Genomic DNA, 20172 nt, shown 5'->3' on the forward strand with positions numbered 1-20172 from the left:
GAGGAGGCCGGAGAGGAGGCGCAAAGAGGAGGCGCAGAGGGGAGGCGCAGCTCGTCCACTTCAGACATGCACCGCTGATGGAGGCTCCCACCTGGAGACGGAGCAGAGAGACAGCCGTGAATACAGGTCCAGTGTGACTTTACACTGTCCTGCCACTGTGAATCATCTCCTCCTTACAACAGAACGGCAGAACACATTTATTAGATACCGAGAAACAAGAATACATTAGACTACATGAAAACATCATAAAATATATATCATAAACCTCTTAATCAAACAGTCATGAATGCAGCTGTAGTTCTGCAGGAATAAAAGTGGGTCTTCTACAGTGATCTTGATCACACAGGTAGCAACAAGCAAATTATATTCACTTTAATTTAAAAATATATACAAATTGTGTAAAACATTTATATTTAATATTTCATATAATACACTGTATTTTATTATTAGACATTTTTTTATTCTCATAGTTGTATATTTCATTTTTGTATTACTCCAATAGTTCAGATCGAATCAAAAGCAACAATAATCGCAGGAAAATGCAGGACTTTTAATTAGCCGAAACATGACACGGTGCGCATGCGCACCTCGATCGCGTATTCTTCAACATTTACGTGACAAAGCAGATTTTTTTCCTTCTTTTTTTAACATTAATATGGCAGAAATGCTCTTGTTGCTCATGTTGCCTTGGAAACGAAAAACGAGCTCCCACAGTGGAAACGCGCACAGACGGACTTGAACGTCACTACGTCAGAGCTCGTTCATTGTCGCGAACGTAACGCGTCAAAAGTCAATATGGCGGCGGCAAAAACAAACAAAAGAAAGAAAAGGCTAGCGAGAAGGCCGACGTAGCAGCTGATTTATCAACAAACGGGGACAGAAACGTGTATGATCTTTTCTAACGGACTCGTACGAAAGAAAATGTGAGCTAGGAGGCTGCGCTAGCTGTCAGCCACTATTTTTAAAGTCGTGGATGAGGAATCCTGATATCCGGGACGGTGAAGATGGCGGTTGGATTTGATGTTGTGGCTGTCAAAAGGACGTTTCTTCTCACGGCTAGCGGAGCTCCGAGTCTTTTAGGACAACTCAGAAGTTTCTGTAGCCGGTGTGTAGCTGACATTACCCGGCCAGCACAGCCTCGGTGGAGCTAACGTCTTCTACCTGAAACGGGTAAAAACAACATGGCGGAGTCGCATTTGGGAGTTTTACGGCGTTCATCAGGAGGATCGACGAATGGATTTGATCTACAAGTTTCCTAAATCCATATATCGGTGAGTCTGTGCACTTTTTATTTTATTTTTTATATAGTATCATTTTTTAAAAATATTTATTGACGTAAAATATCATGAAAATAAACAATTAAATCATATTTTTAGGGCTTTTTTTTTTACATCCAAAACTTCGTTTTTGAATGACGTAATCCAATTAAAATAGTGCAAAAAATGTGATAATATAAACTAAATGTATGGAGCTAGCCTTACAACCACAGTGGAAATGTTGCCTTTGTAAGGCTAAACCCCAACAAACAAGAGAAGCAGTGTTTCGCTAGTTGAAAACATGTGAATTGTGGAAATGATTGCATCTTTTTTTTTCTCCAAAACATTTTGTATAAAAGAGAAAATAAGTGTTATTTTTTCTTTTCTCTGTGGTATTTTTAAAAAAAAAACATCCATGTCAAGTAATTTCCAAAGATTATCAAGCCCTCTTCCAAGGAGGTGCATTTCCTTTGAAACATTTATACAGCTTTAAACGCCGCTGCTCACTGCTCATGTGCAGACTTAAGCTGGTATCTGGTGGCAGTTGATCAGGCGTTAATATTTCAGTGTAACCCGATGCTTCAGGCGGCAGAGAGATGACCTTTTGAAACACATCTGAAAAGACAGACTGGGATAGAGGGCCTGGGAACTGCTTTTAGGAAACCATTAAAACAAAGTAAAAATTCAGTTTTGTGTCTTTCAACCTCACATTAAGCATTGTTAGTATATTTCTATTTAAGCCCCCATTCAACAGATTTAACAGTGTGAGAAAAATACTTCACCTATTTTGCTGAAAGCTCCTTCCTCATGCAGCACTTAAAAGAGGTGAACTTCTCCTCCACTCGGACGCCCTGTGAACAAGCACGCGTGTGAGAAAGTGAATGAAAGAGGAATAATGATCAATTTCGTGGTGTTCCACTAGATGGCAGTATAATTTTACAAAAATTTCCAGCTCAGAGGTTAGATGTGTTTTCAGTAATAAAAAGTGGCAGGAGTGTAATTGAGACATTATGGTACGGCGGTATTTAAGTATACCACCTAAAGCAAAAGAAAACGAACATAATTAGTGCTTACTGACGGCTAATTAAACAGGAGGGGTGATGTTTGCGCTGCTAATAGCTGCTTAAGTGGGCCTAATTATGTAAAAGTACCCTGTTTGAAAATGAGCATGCGTTTCTGTGCTCAGCATCATCCCATATTTGCCTTGTTGTCCTTTTTAACAGCGTCAAATCTGACTTTGATTTGCATCAGTGGCGTTCACCCTGACAGATTACACAGCATACAAAGGCGAGACAATGCCGCTATCTTTCCCATCAGCCAGTGCTGCCGCAGAGTCCGGACACCAACACCTCCCGTCACCTCTCGGAGTAATAAAAAGACAGATAGATGGCATCTTAATGGCCTCTGCATGCTCTCACCCCCCCACGGCGGTGCAGCCGGTCCTTCATGACGCCGATGAACTCCTTGTGACTGAGTTTGCCGTCGCGATCCTCGTCAAAGATCTTGAAGACCGTGTTGACCAAGTGGTGGGTCAGCTTGATGCCCGTGGCCACGTAGACTGCACGGGTGAACTCATCTGAGAGGGAAGCAAAACGGGGGATCGGTTCAGAATGAATGCGCTTCTCATAAATTAATTTTGTCACCTGGATTTCATTGATTGACTCACTGCAAATGCAGGAAAGATAGTAAAACTCCCAGTGACTCCATGTTGAGAGCGGTACCGCCATAATGTGACCAATTTCTCTAAGACTTTACCTTGACCAATGGAGCGGTTGGCGAAGTTGTACATTTGCATGGCGATGGTGAAATCCTCCAGGTTGTTTAGGAACTGAAAGAAGGACCTGAACTCGTCAAAGGTGATTCCCTGCAAAGAGATGGCGACAATAAAACAACGCCTTTTTTTTTAAATTCCTGACACATAAAGCTTGTGAAATGCAACATGAGAAATCATAAAGTGCCACATAAAGCGGACGGCTGCGTGTGTCAACACTCCGGCAGAGGATACTGCTACAATTCACACAACGCATAATCTGCTTCCTTTCATCCTGCGGGGGGAATCCTTTAGTGTGTGTGTGTGTGGGACCTTGAAGCCATCAGATAGATAACACACCCAAACAGACAAAGTATACATTGCTGGATTTTCCCTGTGCAGTATGGACACGCTGAGCTGTCAGTGGCGGCGGCGGCGGTGGGGGGGTTGGGGGGGTAGGATTGTAGCTTTTGGGAAGAGGTCAGGCCGTTTGCAGACTATTCTAAAGCAGATTAACCTGATACTTGAATAAACAAAAACAACAAAAGTGATGAATCTCCAAACATCTCAGGCTTGGCTGATGACTCAAACACTGAGCCTATTGATCTGCACTCAACCGTCCCGCAGCTACTAGCTCCTTCTCTCGCCGGGGGCCTCGCCAAACAGGCAGCGCACACAGCCGAACAAACAGAGCAATGACTAATCTGTGACGCTTTGCTGTTTTTAACAAGGCGAGGGCCATAAAATATCTCTTAGCCTCAACGATGAGACCCACTTGGATCCTCAATGGAAATCTAGCAACAAGCTACTCGAGGTGGCTGAAGAGTTGCGGCGTCTTTTCAGCGCGCCGAGAGGAAAAACAAATTAAAGCTAAACTGAGGATGCTTCACTCAACGGCTTCACGGAGCGGCACCAAGAGAAACGGCCGATCAAAACACTCCCACACTCGCCGAAACAACGGCGTGCAGCACGATGAATGCCTTGAATGTGTGCCGTTCACCTCGCATCTAAAAACGTCTCGATGATGGCCAGACGAGGCCAAATCGCTGCAGCTTGTTCGTAGTGCACTGATGTGTTGGGAGTCTGTGAAAAGCCAACTAATGAATTTAAAGGAAAAGTTCCACATTTGGGGCGAAATACATCACTTTCTTCCAGGGAGTTAGATGAGACGATTGATACCACTTTTATGTGTGTATTCTAAATATGAAGCTCAGTGTCATTCCCCAAAATAAAATATGTGATCAGAGAAGACCCATCTGTTGTAGCATGTTGGCTGGTGGGGGGTTGTATGGCTGCACCATATTGGGAAAAGACTGACATCGAGGAGGCAAGATGAACCATGTAGTGAAAGCTGCATTTTTTTAGGCTGCAGTTTTTTGTTGTACTGGATTACATCATATTGCGAGGCTTTATTGTCATTTAGTCCACCCCTTGTTCTATTGTGTAAGATGAGGAATGGGAGGGTTAATGGGGGAGGGGGGTCAGCGCACCTTTTCATCGGGAATGCTGTGGCGCACGTTCTCCAAATATTCGCTGACGTCGTCAACGTTGGTGTAGCGAAGGAGGATCCGAGCGAAGTCTTCCTCGCCGATGGTGGGCAGGCCTTTGGAGTAGGAGAGGAACTCTATCTCAAGCACCTCTGTCTGCAGGTTGTCCATGAACCTGGAGGAGAGAGACGCACCACTGACAGGAAACGCCACCACCAGAAGCTCGCATGCACAAAGGAACGCTTAACGCATTCACAAACAAAACCACTACAGGTATGAAAATGATTAATGGCCGCTGTGAGATAATCATTTTCTCAGGGACGACGTGATAATCACAGGGTTTGAACTCACTGGTAGAAATCTTCAAATTTCAACTCGGCTTTGCCTTTTTTCCCAAAGAAGTGCACCAGCAGCGTTGTCTCGGTCTTTTCATCCACATGCTGTCGGAGGGAAAGGAACAGCATCGTGACTCCTCATGGCTTCAAGTATCCACAGCAATGATTCAGCCAAACAATTTACACAAAGTCTCTGTGAGCCGTTTTCTAACATGCAAGTGTTAGGCATTAACAATGACTTCATCTAACCAAGCCAAAAGTAAAGATGTTAGTTAATAGCCGTAGCCACATTCTGCTATTGAATAATTCCTCAGAGTTAATGGTTCATCTATTTTTTCACCGTGCCCGAAACCAAACAGTGGGCCAACGTTTCTTATTCCTGCACGACACAAACACGTGCCATGCGACTGATTTATTAAACATGCTGCAGAGGAAATATTAGGATTTAACCTGGTGTATAGTATTTACTGTATAACCAAAAGTAATGAGGGCATGGCTACCTCGGGGAGATCAGAAAACAGAACTTGACTCGTGCCGCGTCTAAGAACATCCCACATGCCCCGGGCCTCCGCATGCTGACTGTCTTTTCTAAGAACCTGTGGCAGCAGTTGGAGCACAGCTGTTAGAAGACAAAACACATCTGGCACACGTTAGGAGGAGATTGGGAGACGGACGGACGGACACACTGAGGCAGGCAGGGAAGAGGACGGAAGATGAAGAGTCCCGATTATAGGCAGCCGAAAAACGGATAAAACCCACACACATTGAGAACGGGCAGAAACAGCCCGGAGCTGACACCGGCGTATCTGAGAGGCCCATCAGCCCTGGCGTGAGCCGGCCATGCAGCCATGCATGCAGCCTCTTGGCAGGACATCGGGCCAACGCCGCTAACGCATGTCCAAAGCATGCAGGGGCGTGAGCCGAAGGGTGATTCACGCCAGGGTGACTGAACTCCACCGGATGCATCACCACTGGATGCAGAGAGGCTAACGTTGTGTTGTGGAACGGGTTCAGAGTCTAAATATAAAAGATGATGGTGCAGATTTCACCAAAGCACTAAAGAGGCGAACTCTCCGACGTTTATCTCGATGAGGTCTGGCTCCTGATCTCAGATGAACCAATCAGAATCATTATTACTGCTGACACTGAGGGACTACTGGAACGACATCTCCACTGGGGAACGGTCAACAAGAATACTTTTGAAATTGAACTTTCTATTCTAACTCCCAGTTATAAACCAAACCATCATCTTCAATATTTCTCATGTCTCCACGTCGCCTCATTCAAAACCAGCACAGACAACGAGAAACAGCCAGCCGCTGTTGACATGTGTTCTTAAGTATGGCTCGTTTCTTCATATTTATTTATTCTAGCAATTTCTCCTTTCTTCGTCTCTCAAGCCCGAGGGTGAACGTGAGACGGCTGATAAAACAGCTCTTCCTCCGCGCCTCGTTGCACCAGAGAGAGAGGGAGATTTACGACTTGATCCCACAGCTAATTACGGAACAACTCTTTAATGCACCGCACTGTTCCCCATCTCGCCCCATGAAAAGCTCCTGATGTGCTTGTAATTAGAATATGCCGGGGGAAAGCCCAACCGCAGCACTGAAGACATGCCTGTAACACGTTTTTTTAAAGATTTGACTTTTGAACTTTTTTTGCTGGAAAGATACCTACGGCACAGCAGAAGAAATGAAAACAAAAAGACACGCCTAAAGTAGAGTCTTAAAGCAGCTGCGTCCGTCCCTCGGTTCACTTCGTGTGTGTGTGTCTGTGAGTGTGTGTGTGTGTCTGCTGAGTGCTTTTCACAGTTGTCTTCTCTGACTGGCATCTTCATGGTCAAACCCATCACAAAAGGTAACCTGAGCCCAAATACCACTCCTCAAGAAACTGTAAAAATAAAACATGGGGGTCCGGGGCGAAACGTTGTCAGCCTTCAGCAGAGGATCCTCTCGTCCAATGCCGACAAAAGGCATAAATCATCTGCGTTACCACACACACACACACACACATCAAATAATGTTGACATACACACAGTGGTGTATTTCAATTCCTGCGAATGAGGTCATCATCTGTAAACGGACACAAATGTGGGCGTTGCAGCCCCTGAGATGCATGTGTGTGTTTTCCGTGTGTTTTAAGAAAAACAAACAAAAAAAACAGGTTAGGAGGAGTGCATGCCAAAAATACATGCGACGAGCAGAACAATACATACACTGTGTGGCTGCGTCTTGCGTTGACCGAACAGCTGGAGGCTCTGGAAGAACATGAAGCACAGAGAGAGAGAACATTCATTTGTAATGTTGAATAGATGGATATTTTTTTTGTTTTTAGCGGTCAGGTTTATACGACGTGACTTCACCAGCGAACTGCCGTTCTTCACCCTGTCTTCTTGCAAAGCATCATTATATTTCCAAATCTAGAGTGCCCATTCTAATGATCTTTTTGATGGTTATACGGGCTTCATGTTAACGCGAGACTGTCCTGGAGACGCTAACGTTTGTCCCGGCAGAATAAGCTCCTCCATGTTGTGTTTGTGCGATAAGACCTCAAAGAGTCGCCCTTATCGCCCCATTCAGCTCTGCCTGTTTACATCCACCTGCATGCGGCACAAGGCGGCCCCGGAGAGATGAAAGCCTCAGGCATGTTTTACCTTGTATGACCACATTCACCCCTGTTCTCTCGAGGAACACAAGACCCTGATACACATTGGTGCAAATTTAAGATTCAGATCAATGTGGAGCTGCACTGATCTTTAAAAAAAAAAAAATGTATTACCAATGGATCAAAGGACTGTGTGAAATATGAAAGGGAACCACCTGACTGTAGTCACTGTCAGCTCTGCACAGCGTTTTAGCTTCTTTTAGCTCACTGTTTTGATAGCACTGTTTGCCTGATTTACAGGCAATCGACAAAAAAAAAGAATCACAATGAGCTGAAGAGGCTTAAAAAGGTAAAAAGAAAACTGCAAAGTAAGCCATTATCATCAGTAACCCCTTTTTACGTTATGCATTACTGGTGTCCATTTGGTCCATTGTTAATACAAAAATATATCGATTGTTAATAAACCTTAACAAGCACCTACCTGTTGTTCAAATCTTTGCACTTTGTCTTCGGCAACTTCCTTTTTGTCCTTTTTCTTACGGAAAATTTCCTCCAGCTGGTGAAAAGATGAGTTATTATACAGAATGGCACATGATTGATCAAATGCATTTATTTATATGGATAATGGAGATTAGGCTCGTACCACCAAAAACTCCCTTTTGTCCACCATTTCATTCCCGTCTGCATCAAACATGTTGAAAGCGATCTTGAAGCCTGCGTGGGGCTCTGAAATCAAATAAAAAGGAACATCGGGTAGATTTCAGGAACATTCTGTAACGTTTATTGAATATGGACAAAATGTAAACAATCGAGTATCTCCCAACATCTCAAAAATAAAGCCGTTTTGGTAAACACAGTAGAGGTTTATGTAAACTAGGTGGTCGATATTTAGTAACACTGCTATCCTTTATGTTGTTCAATAAATATACACTTACTTGTTAAAATGCAGAGCAGGAAGAGGTACTCTGTGTAACTGATGACACCTGTTTTAAAAGATAAAATGTGTCAAGCCGAGAAACAAAAACCCAAATGATCCTTTTCCACACAAGATGGCATCAAATGGCATTAAGCAGTTAGCCGAAGGTGTTTTACAGATGTTCAAAGTCGTGCGCCCGGGATGACTAAGCCATCCAAAGAAACAGTGCACGCCTCCAGACAGGAGTAATCTCCTCGCGCTCACTGATAACATCTTAAAAGGTGCCTTTTACTTCATGCCCGGTGTTCCCCCTCACACAAACACAGGCTTTACAACTGAGCTGACCTATCTGGACACAAACCCAAACAAATTTAAGGCCTACGGCTTCTGATCGTGTTTGGGTAACAAGGTGTAATACATTCTCAAGTGATCTGTCACTGATTTTGAGAATGGCCGATTTCAGGTTTTGTGTCGCGTCCTTCAGCTCCCTTTGTTGTGTGACACGGAGAAGGGAAGAGTAAGTGTCAGGAGGCTTCTCCGTCGACTCGGGAGGCTTCTCCCCGCCGACTCTGAAAGCATTCCCAGGCTTTTGTTTGCCCGGGAAGATAGAGAATCGAGCGCAGATAGTTCTGGGTGACTGCTCTAGGTGTTATGGGAAAAGAATTCAGGCACGGGGGGATGGGGGGGGGTTAGCTTTGCTTGCGGGGAGATATTTCCAGAAAGAGGGGAAAAATAAACTAGTAAAAACAAAGAGGTCATATTTGCTTTCGTCTGGAGTAAGGAACGTCGCTAACGAGATTATGTAAAGTGTTCAAACGGAGGTGTGAAAAGAGATTTAGTGATGCACGCCTTCGACAATGTTTAAAAAAAAATCCCAGCTCTCTCTCTATTTGGCAGGTAGGGCCTGTAATGACAACAGGTCTGTAGCTTCAAAGCCTTTTAAAGCTTAAATGGGCTGAAGAGAGGAGGGAAAAAACCTTTAAGATACCAGCCATGTTTCCCCAATACCACACACCTTCTCCCTCCTCCTCCTCCCTGCAGCTCAGCCTCTGAGCTCAAGTAGATGTTGTTAGACAATACAAAGAATTCCACAGAAACACTTCATACAGAGTGGCAGTCCCGGAGATGTAATCCAATGCCACTCTTAGGCTTCATAATGTCCGCGGTGATCAGGGGGGTGGCCAGCGGGACGTGTCTCAACATAGCTGGGTTCAAACAGCTCCCTCATTCTCTAAAGCGACGCTTTGTTCACAGATCAATCCGGTCCTTTTTTTCTACCCCCCCAACCTGACAAAGCCGCAACGTTTAACAGCAGGATTAAAAGCCCCAAATCCCGGCATCAGCACTTAGCTAAAGCAACAGAGAAGAGAACAGAACGGTGAGATAGGACCTGCTGAGCGGGAGCGTGCAGGCCCAGGTGGGAAGATCAGAAGAGAATCTTCAATCAAACTATCAAAACATCAGTTTCTTCACGTCGCTATGAATCCAAGTCATTTCACAAGGTTGCCAATTCGTTTTCTGTCGATCAACTGGTTGAATAATTGTTTCAACTCTTAGATTTCACCTACTACTTCACCTTTACTGATGATGCCATTTTTAATTCAATAGTTTTCAGTGCAACCTAGCGTCTTTTAACAGCCCGGCTTAACGTGAAAGAAATTGTATTAATTACAATAAATACACTTCAGTATCCAATCAAGATTTCAAGTAAACCAATTACTTCTCTCAAGGAAGTTTCGCTATAATTTCGTACAAAATCTTCCAGCAAAACTTCGTAGTTATTGCCGTCGGACTCACGGTGTAGATTATCAATGGACCATTCCCCTCCTGCAGAGGTTACCTGAGAATAAATCTTCAACATGTTACCAGACCGATGGGGAGATAAGATAAGATAGTGTTTTACAACACACTCGCTGCTCTGGAATATACGAGCTTGACACGCACAACGGAGCACACAAAGGGGAATTACTCAAATCCAACGGGTGTTTGCGTAGAGCCGTATCACGTCGGATGGGTTACTTCACCTCGTTCACGAAGATTTCTAAACAAATTGGATGATCCTTTCCAAACAGGCGGGGTGTCAGCCAGCATCTTGTCTAAGTCCTGACAGAACAGAAGAAAGTCCCAGATCACTCATTCATTTCTAAACCCTGAGCAAACACAATGCGATGCCATGTTTGTGGGCATTACAGTAATTACAGAGGTTTCACACAGATGAAGAGAGATGAAGTGCTTTGATGATGGAACAACTCACCTTTTTTGTGAGGGACTTGCGTGTTCTCCTACCTAAAGGAAACAAAGTCAACAGTTAGATGTACTCAGGTACTTAAGTACTAATTTGAGGTACTTGACTTCCCTTTCTAGCAACTTTGTACTTCTACTACCACATCTACGAGGCAATGCTGCTGTACTTTTTAAATCCACTACATTTATCTGACGGCTTTAGTTACATTTCACATTCAGAATTCTTAATACCTTTACAAAAAAATGTTTTGTTTTTTTTGTTTTATGTTGAGAACATTTTCTCTTTAAAAAGCCTCTTGGATCAGCTGTAAAATGTGTCCTCACAAAAACGCAAACGTACGCCATCTTAAAGAATATGGTAATATAATCATAATATTAACATTGAACATTAAAAGCAGTGTAATACAACTCACACGATGCAGCACTCATATTATTCCATAAACATATATAATAGTAAAACACAACATTTTACTGCAGAATGACTTTTGATGCTTTCCAAATCTAGTTGATAGTACGATACGTATTTTTACTTAAGTAAGGCTTAAAATGCAGGAATTTACTTGCAGTGATTTTACTTAAGAATCTCAATACTTCTTCCGCCACCAGTGACACAAATATGTTTCAATTGTGAATTCTGTATTAGTAATATAGAAGTGGGAAATAAAAGTGAAAACGGGTGTTTTTTAGGGGACAGAAACACGAGCGGTGGATCTCTATGAACGCATTCCAATGGTTTATAAAGCAGGAGATAAGGGGTGTTGTAAAAAACCTGGTCGCAAAATCACATCGATCACGGTGACGACAACCCTCCGCTGACACATTTTAAGCGTATAAATCTGGGATTATGATGCTTTTTTCGAACACGTTGTTCCTCGATGTGAGCGTCTGATACCAAAGATTTTGACTTCTAAATGCTCGCCATCATTCCCCGACACATCTCCTTTTACAGCCGCAGCACAACCATAAAACACCACCATTAGTATTTCTGCAACACATTAGCCACTATGCTGAGACATTATCGCCCCGTATTTACCTTCCTCATTAGATGCCAGGGAAGACGAGTCCAGGCCACACAGACGCCTTCCATCATAATCAATCACAGTAATCAGAATGTCTTATCGTTACCTTTATGACACCCATGCTCGGTTGTCTCTGGGTCTCTGCGAGTTTCTTGCCACATAAATGAGCCATAAAAGTGGGGTTGCCGGTAAAGATGGCTATCTTTATGCAGGTGTTATGACTGAAACTCTGCAAGCTGCAAACTTATTATCTGACGATGACACTTCACAGGCCCTCGGCAACAAGTCGCGTTCCAGGAAAGAAGAGGACTTTTTGTTCATGTCAAATAATTGGAGGATGAAGTGGGCGGAGGGGTGTTATCTGATGACTTGACGGAAGTGTAATTAAGCAAATGGATCCTGACAAATGTGGATGATTACAGAGGCAGTGTGGAGTCTCCCATCAGCTGTGGGTCTGGACACCGAAAAGCTTCTGGGGGGCGTAAGGGGTTTATATTTCTGGGGTTCTGGTGGACTTCCAGGCCGAGACCTTCTTTTCTGTGTGCTGTGACCGGTTTGTTTCACAAGTAGCCAGTTTACAGCCTAATTTAAAATCAATAAAAAGCTAAATCACCGTCAGATGATAACCGGTAGGTTTTCTCAGATTGCAGATTTTGTGCTCGACCTCTGCTATTCACCTCTACTGTTTACCTGCATTCAACCACAGCCTCCTCCATCACGATTGGTCTCTCCTGCTCAGACTACAAACCTTCCCCTTCCAAATGATTAACGATGATTACATTCATTAGTGCATAATACAGTAATTATTGATGAATCGTCCGGTCCAACGTCACAAAAACGTTCAATTTACGACGACGAAAGAGAATATGAGTAAACCCTCACATTTTAGAAGCTATAAAAATGAATTGATCGTCAAACTGTTGTTGGTTAATTTTCTGTCAATGGACTTATTCATTAATTGGCAACATCAGCAAAGGTGGAAAATAACGAAGTATAAATACTTCTTTACTGTACTTGAGTAGAATTTTTCAGGTATCTGTACTTTGCTTTAGTATTCATTTTTCCAATTACTTTTAACTCTTACGCCCTACTTTTTTAAAACAAATATCTGTACTTTCTACTCACTCATTTTCAAAACAGGCTCGTTACCTCAGTTTTAGTGCATTTGATAGTGCTTCTTTCTTTAATTATTATTAATATGATGCAAGATAGTGATGCAGATAGCCTTGCATTAAAAAAAACAGCCAGTAGAAACGCCCTTCATAGGGATACTTTTTACTTTGAGTACATTTTTGTCCTTCAAAGTGATACCTTTTTACTTTATACGTACTTACTTTACTTTATGAAGTGGAACGTGTACTTCTACTTCCAGTGAGTGTTTTTGAACACAAGTATCATGTACCTCTAGTTGAGTACAGACACCAGTAATGACTCCTCCTTTCCTCCAAAGGAAGTTTGACATTGCGTTAAGAAGCTAGCCAGTAGGAGCACACTCACTCTTGGGTTCGTTCAAAGTGACGGACTCGATGAAGTTGAGAGGCGTCATGTAGAGCTGGCCCTCGCACTCCACCGAACTGAACAGGCGAAATGCGTTTTCATGGGACGACGTGTACACATCTCCGTCATCCAGACCGTAAGGCCGGGCCTGGAAACACACACACACACACACGCCATCGTGAAATATCAAATCATATCCACAGTGATAATACCGTCTGAAAGATGCTTTTTTTCTGAAAATCCTCGGAAGCTTTTCTTGTCACGGAAAGCCTCGCTCACATGGAACCACAACAAAGAGGCCCGTGCTTTAATTCAGTAATGGGGCGCATGTTATGTCAGCCCTATTTGTCATCCCTGTGCACCAGATAATGTCCCTACAACTGTTCAAACCCAGATCAGAAGGCTGGACTGGTGAGGACAGAGTGGATCTCTCCGTCAGGTGGCACGGTGCCAGGTCCACCGGGCACACGGGGAATGTGTGCCCCCCTCTGCTTAACCATTAAACCCCCCCCCCCCAACCACCCTAACCACCCCCGCCTCTCATCAGATGTCCGCCCCTCCGCCGAGCCCCAGTGTCCGGTTTCCTGTCCCTGGATTCCTGCTGCATGCGGCCACCAGTCAACACTTCCTCCCTCCACAGAAACAAGCAATCTTCTGTCGCTAGTGTGCAAACTGCACCTGGTTTACCTGTGTGTTTGCATTTACCCGTGTGATCTCTTAAAGTCAACGAGGTCCGCACATGCCCGAGCTAACGATACTTAATGCACAAAGTGCTGGTACGTTGGCTATCAAGGACCAAATAGACAGGGCGGACAAAATAACATGAACACCTGCCACGGTGCAAAAGAGTGATTCAAAAGCTAATAAGTAGTCTTGGAATGATTAGTCAATTCATTGGTTAATTAATTAAAAGAAAATGTTTTCGCCCGCACTTTGAATAATGGATTAATGGGGTGACACTGGGACGACAGCTTATAGCTATTTTTATTGCTGATTAATCTGTTATGATTAATCAGTTTGATTGGAAGTAGGTGACGTCGTGCCAAAAAACTATGTAACGGTCTAAAACAGCCAGGGATTTTTAATCTACAATGAGGTAAAAATAAAGGAGAGATACTGGAGGCAGTGAATGTTTGCCGTTTTGCTGAGCGAATTACTTTGATTAATCAATTATCCAAAAAGTTGCAGATTGTTTTTTATGTAGAATGATTAATAGACTAATCGTTGCTCATCATAATCGTTATTTCAGCTTCTCATATGTGACGGTTTTATACATGTAGGTCTATAAATGTAATATCTTTGGGTTTATTGGACACAAACTTGATTATGATGAATTGTTTGAATAAATTATGAATAGATGTACTCATTAGTTGGGGCCATTCTTAGGTTTTTAGCTGTAGTAGAAGGCACAGGACGATATGAAAATGCCATGTCATGGTTATAATGGCCAAAATAATTGCAATTCATGATATTATCCCAATAATCATCAAATGTGTTTTAAAATGGGATTCAAACATTCTGAAATACCTTTACATTTTGTTAAGGAACATATTTGTTTTTGCATCACAGATAAGACCTATCTTTGTTTGATGAACATCCTTTTCAGTGAAAAACAAATAATCTTAAATATATATATATATATATATATATATATATATACATAAAAAATGTCGCCCTGCATAAATAAATTAAAAATCTACTTTTAAAAAGTGGCATTGTGTCTGCTTTTTTATTACATGACTCATCCTGTATTTTCTAGATCAGACTCTATTTTTCACTTCTCTACCATTCAAGGCAACACGATTTAACTCATTGTGAGTTTTTTTTTATCTCTATGGATCAGATCTTGTCCCATCCCTACTGTAGTAATTTGTCAGCATAGATGGAGTAAAGTACCAACAACACTATCACCAATATGGCCCTCAAAAATATTATATACAGGCTATTTATGAATCAAAACCTCTAGTATATTATGAACAAAAAAAAAACATGCACTCAAGGCTTCTCAAAAATGATTTCAAGGCTTTTGTACCAGAATACATTAGAAAACCAGGTCCTATTTTGCCCAGAACCTTAATAATATTAACAATTAATGAATTATTAATAGTAAACACAGTATAATGTGCCCTCTATTTTGTCTCTTCTAATGCTAAGTGCTAATTATGCGATATGCATTCCGAGAAGGCACGCGAGGCCCTAAGTCACGTGATGCGACAACTGCTTCTGACCTCTTTTTTTTTTTTGCCATTTCAGCACCAAAGGTCGGGGACAGCTCCTCATTGTGACGACACATTAACGTTATCGTGGTTTTCACGTGCACGACGCTACCGTGATGTTAACGTGACCGGCGCGTCCCACTGTACCTTCTCGGTGGCGGAAACCGACGGCAGCGCCAGATGAAAGAGCCGAGCCTCGACGTGGCTCCTCAAGCCGGTGCGTCTACCGGCGGCGACCGAGCAGCAATAACACGCCGCCCCGGCCGCGGCGGCGACGCACGCTCCGGCGGCGACGACTTTCAGCGCCTTCGTCGCCCCGGCTCGCTGCTTCCGGGCCGCGAGCGTCCCCGATCCGAAGCCGCTCGCGAGTAAAGGGATAAGCCTGCGCAGGGCGGCCATGGCTGTTTACACTGAGGTGTCGTAACTGAAAAACGCACACACACACGCACGCACGCGCAGCAGCAAAGAGCAGAGAGCAGCTCCGAGCTCGCGAGACATGCCGTGCGTATACTTGAAGTCTCTGTGGGATCACGGGGCGTCAAATACGCGAGGAGTGGAGGAAATGTGGAAATATTTGGACACGCATGGAAACGGATTGTTTCTGGTGTCCTCGTGGGTTGATTTAAAGTGTCACACGTGTTGTGTTTACGGATTTAATTTAAGTGATATAAGTGCTGAGTTCACCACAGCCCACCGTGCACTCCCCCCCCTCCTTGCCTCTCTTATTTTATGCCTTGGGAGAAGGGAAAAATCCCTGCCAGGGCACGTCTGGACTGTGTCAGCCCCGCCCATTACTAGTCCTGTGGTTTTGCACCTGCCTCACCAACCCCTGCCACTTTGAGCGCAAAGCCTCCAGGGAGCTCCTTTACCTGCACTGCAGCGTTCGCTCAGCCCTCCCGCTCCACGTCCTCCTCCGCGGCTCCACCGAGGCATCACGCCGTGAACAGGTATGCAACATGAGGGCAATCTGAGCAGCAACTGCAGCCCACCCCCAACTGATGCAGACGCAGCAGCGGCAGAGAGCGAGAGAGCGAGAGGGGGGAAATCTGTGCACGCCAGCAGCGGAGGTTACTGAGTGTTTCATGCCCGGGGAGAGAAATCCGCGCGTCCGCGGGTGCATGCGCTAAGTAAGGGAGGAGGTGGACGTAAACATGCAATAAGTGACAGCGGCGACCAGGTAGACTACTACGCAAGAGCGCTCCCTCCGGACCTCCTCACTGAACTTTACCCGCTGAGCTCTGACGCGATGGCCGCCGCCGTCGCCGCCTCTCTGGGGGAAGTTGGAGGCGTCTTGCACGGCATCGATGGTGTCGCGCAGGTCGGGTCCCATTTCCTCCTGACCCCGCTCGGGGACAGTCCGACGCTTCTCGGGGAGCACCTCATACCCGGCGACAGACTCTCCCGGAGCACCGCGGCGGATTTAACGCACCTCAAGGGGATCCTCAGGAGGAGACAGCTATACTGCAGAACCGGGTTTCATCTGGAAATACTTCCGGATGGTACAGTGCAAGGGACCAGGAAGGACCACAGTCGTTTTGGTAAGTACTTTTCATGTGTTTCTGACAGCAATAGAAAGTGGTTATAATAACACAAATAATTGAGGGGAAATTAATGAATGAGTTAATAAGAATGGCGAAATAAACTGTTATTAGAATATAAGATGTGTTAATTGCATAGGCTGCTGTCAGTTGTATTTTGGGGAGGTGTTGGGTCTTCTTTGATAATATTCTGTCTCTTCATCAAACTGAACAACTATTCATCTTCTGCAGGTATTTTGGAATTCATCAGCCTTGCTGTTGGGTTGATCAGCATTAGAGGGGTGGACAGCGGACTCTATCTGGGGATGAACGACAAAGGAGAGCTGTATGGCTCTGTAAGTACCAGCTTTGCTTATCCATGTCACCCAAATATTGACCATGTGAGGACCCACAAGGAGCTTCTTTGATTTTCATGAAGCTCAATCTCAAAATAATTAAATGTGTCATATGTTTTTTTCTCTTTCTACATCACAAGTCAGGATTTATCTCATGTTGTACCTTTTTTTTTGTTGTTATCCAGGAGAAGCTGTCGGCTGAATGTGTCTTCAGGGAGCAGTTTGAGGAGAACTGGTACAACACGTACTCCTCCAACCTCTACAAACACGGTGACAAAGGGACACGTTATTTTGTGGCGTTGAACAAAGACGGGACACCGAGGGACGGGACTAAATCCAGGCGGCACCAGAAATTTACACACTTCTTGCCAAGGCCTGTGGACCCGGACCGCGTGCCAGAGCTGTACAGGGATATCCTGGGACACAGCTGAGACCCCGGAGGGCCCGGTCCAGTTCAGGAATAGCTGCTAAAGCCCTGGCAGCCAGGGGAGCAGAGAAGAGGGACGCAGGCAGGGATGTGGCCGGTGCAGGCTGGTGGACGGCAGCCCCGACCGGCAGGGATGAAGGCACCGGGGCCTCTTGTAGGAATGCGTGGGCCATCTCTCAGCAGCCAGGAAGACGGGCTAGAATGTCTGCACGCTCGCCATGAGGGGGGTTGTTTGTGTCGGAGGCCGGACGACCCTTCAAAAAAGTACCTGCGTGGAATAGAAGACGAATGGGGGGGAAACGGAGCTGGGTGATCAGGGAGCGTCTCCTCTGGTCAGATGGGGACGTGAGCTGAGTCCACGGGAACCTGGACGATCGTGAAACGGGACCTTCGGTTTGGGGATCGTACCAGAGAGTCGCTGTTTGTTCAGAAGGACTTTGAAGGAATTCAGTTTTTTTTTCTTACCTATGTCTAGACCTGTTTGTAAAGATCAAAATGTAACAATTTATTTATTCATTTTAGATACATATATTTATGTTATATATTTATTTATTTGAGAATATATTTTTACAGTTAGATACATGCAATATAGGATTAAACCGCTAGAAACTGTATCGATTATATAAAGACTGAGACACTGTACCATTATGTCTTTTATTCTGGGAAAAAAGCTCACCTATTGATATATAGCGTATATTGGCAACATTAGGAAAAGATCCCCACATCTGAAATGCATTTTATACAAATAATGCGACTGTGAATTCATTTTAAAAGAAATGTTGGTATATTAATTCGAACCAAACTACTGTTTTACAAGAGGAATCTGAAGTCAACAAACTGACAATACAAACAATAAATTGCTCAAAATGTGATCGATATGTATTATTTTTTTCCACCTCTATGATCAGAGATGAAGGTTTAACCATTTAAAGAATCCACTGCTTTACTTTTAGTGGACCAAGAAGTTTTATTATATCGGTTTTGTCTTTCAGAGTTTAAACACATAAACCCGCTTACGAGACCAATGTTGTCTTTCTTTATGGACACCGTTACGCCGAGAGTGGAGTCGTAGACCCGATGCACACATAAAAACTTCAAAGCCTCCGTCCTGAACCCTCTGCATGCAGACGCCACGCAACAACACCACCGGGGCCAAATAAAATGTGACCTCTTTGCTCGGGCCCTGTGTGGAGGTCGGAGCAATAAGGCATGAAGCAACCTATAGACTCTTAATTAGGACATTTTTGCCCCATTCTTTTGTTGTTAGAATGATTGTCCCCAACAGAAGATGCTGTAGTTGGGATAAGCAGGCACAAGCCAGCTGACTTATTGTGTTAGAGAAAGTCACTATTGCATATCCGTGCACAGTTGGCTCCACGGCTGGGGGAAGGTCCGTGTCGAAGCATGAAAGCTCAGCCTGTGATCTCAGCTTGTGTGTGATGGTGAGCCAGCGGGGGTTGTCTCCACACGGGGAGCCAACCAACCACCACCGCCGCTGCCAACTCTCTCTCTCTCTCTCTCTCTGTCTCTCTCTCTCGCCTGTCGGCAGCGCGGGACTTTCCCACCTGCACACCTTGAACATCAACGCGCTTCTGTCGTCGATTAATGACAGCACCCCGGAGTGTATTACAACCTGCGTGCGCGTGGACATCCCCTCGTCCACCGGCGAACACACGCAGCCTATTATAAGGTGAAGAGATGCTGTCACTGCTCGTCTTTCTTTGGCTTCGTAGGAAAGTTAACAAGCGTTAAAATGACAGACGATGGGGGGGGGGGGGGGGGTTCATTCCTGTCGAGCTAGAGAGCGTGTTGCTGCAGCGGTTTGTCCGTGACTTTGACCCGCAGCTTCTTTTGTCTTTTGACCAAAGTCGCCATCGCCCCTGTGCCCATGAAAAGCAGATCTAACCTCTCCCCCCCCCCCTCCCCCACCTTCAGACATATTGAAGGTCATCCCTCTAAACACACTGGAAATCCCGACTTGTGATACCCGATGCCCAGAAGTGCTCTTTGGCACTCTTTGACCGACGTTTTCTGGAGCCTACCCGGCCCCGAGACGGATGCTTTTGTTCCACCTACTCCGCCTCCTCCAGGTGGTCTCTGGCCTCCTGGCTGAAAACACTTAAACCCCTCATCCGCAACCCACTGGAGGCTCGTCTCACACGCTTAATGGACACTCCCTGACTTTCATCACCTCCTCAGCGGCGGCCTTAAAGGGCTCTTGAGGAAACCCAATCAAGTGTGTGTGTGTGTGTGTATATGGCATGGGTCCATGGGCAGGTGTGGAAGTCAGTGATCTTCTGTGTCTATCCTCGCAGTCCGGTCAGACGGTGCAGGTGTTCCCTCAGCACTCAGGCTCTCACACTCTGATCTCAGGCCTGCTGTTTGTCAGCTGTGGATATGACTTAGCAGCAGGAGGAGGAGGGTGGAAATATAGCCGGCTTTGTTGTCTGCCCCCAATTATCAGAGAGCATAATTTCTATATTTAAAAGGCTGCGTTGGGGAAGACAGGGGAGGTGCCGAGGAGCTCACCTGTTGCTCCAAAGCCGTG

General features: G+C 44.7%; 2 protein-coding genes across 3 annotated transcripts; one reads left to right on the forward strand and one right to left on the reverse strand.

The window, feature by feature from the left end:
• Window positions 1-44: 44 nt before the first annotated feature.
• On the reverse strand, window positions 45-15749 carry micu3b (mitochondrial calcium uptake family, member 3b). Of its 2 annotated transcripts, XM_084010061.1 has the most exons (15): window positions 15472-15749; window positions 13109-13256; window positions 10603-10634; window positions 10373-10451; window positions 8368-8415; window positions 8076-8158; window positions 7914-7988; window positions 7044-7085; window positions 5329-5424; window positions 4845-4933; window positions 4497-4668; window positions 3012-3120; window positions 2675-2832; window positions 2039-2107; window positions 46-91 (listed from the first exon to the last, which is right to left on the reverse strand). In XM_084010061.1, exons 1-14 carry the CDS (start codon window positions 15721-15723, stop codon window positions 2039-2041), a joined length of 1452 nt encoding a protein of 483 aa, XP_083866187.1. In that variant the 5' UTR covers window positions 15724-15749; the 3' UTR covers window positions 46-91. The 2 variants fall into 2 exon arrangements, with proteins under 2 accessions (XP_083866188.1, XP_083866187.1); XM_084010062.1 differs by lacking the exon at window positions 5329-5424 and having other exon boundaries at window positions 45-91.
• A 444-nt stretch (window positions 15750-16193) lies between these two features.
• On the forward strand, window positions 16194-18489 carry fgf20b (fibroblast growth factor 20b). Its single transcript, XM_084010063.1, has 3 exons — window positions 16194-16862; window positions 17094-17197; window positions 17383-18489. The coding sequence occupies exons 1-3, from the start codon at window positions 16571-16573 to the stop codon at window positions 17626-17628; spliced, it is 642 nt and encodes a 213-aa protein (XP_083866189.1). The 5' UTR covers window positions 16194-16570; the 3' UTR covers window positions 17629-18489.
• Window positions 18490-20172: the final 1683 nt, after the last annotated feature.

The sequence above is a fragment of the Eutrigla gurnardus genome (assembly GCF_963514095.1).
Source record: "Eutrigla gurnardus genome assembly, chromosome: 5".
NCBI lineage: Eukaryota > Metazoa > Chordata > Actinopteri > Perciformes > Triglidae > Eutrigla > Eutrigla gurnardus.

Excerpts from the sequence above, each read along its gene's own strand:
- fgf20b (XM_084010063.1), top strand. The coding sequence starts at position 16,571 with ATGGCCGCCGCCGTCGCCGCCTCTCTGGGGGAAGTTGGAGGCGTCTTG. Across the intron at positions 16,863-17,093 it reads GAAGGACCACAGTCGTTTTG|GTATTTTGGAATTCATCAGC; the intron begins GTAAGTACTTTT and ends CATCTTCTGCAG. Across the intron at positions 17,198-17,382 it reads AAGGAGAGCTGTATGGCTCT|GAGAAGCTGTCGGCTGAATG; the intron begins GTAAGTACCAGC and ends GTTGTTATCCAG.
- micu3b (XM_084010061.1), bottom strand. The coding sequence starts at position 15,723 with ATGGCCGCCCTGCGCAGGCTTATCCCTTTACTCGCGAGCGGCTTCGGA. Across the intron at positions 10,452-10,602 it reads GCAAGTCCCTCACAAAAAAG|GACTTAGACAAGATGCTGGC; the intron begins GTGAGTTGTTCC and ends CTGTTCTGTCAG. Across the intron at positions 2,108-2,674 it reads GGCTGCACCGCCGTGGGGGG|GGCGTCCGAGTGGAGGAGAA; the intron begins GTGAGAGCATGC and ends GCTTGTTCACAG.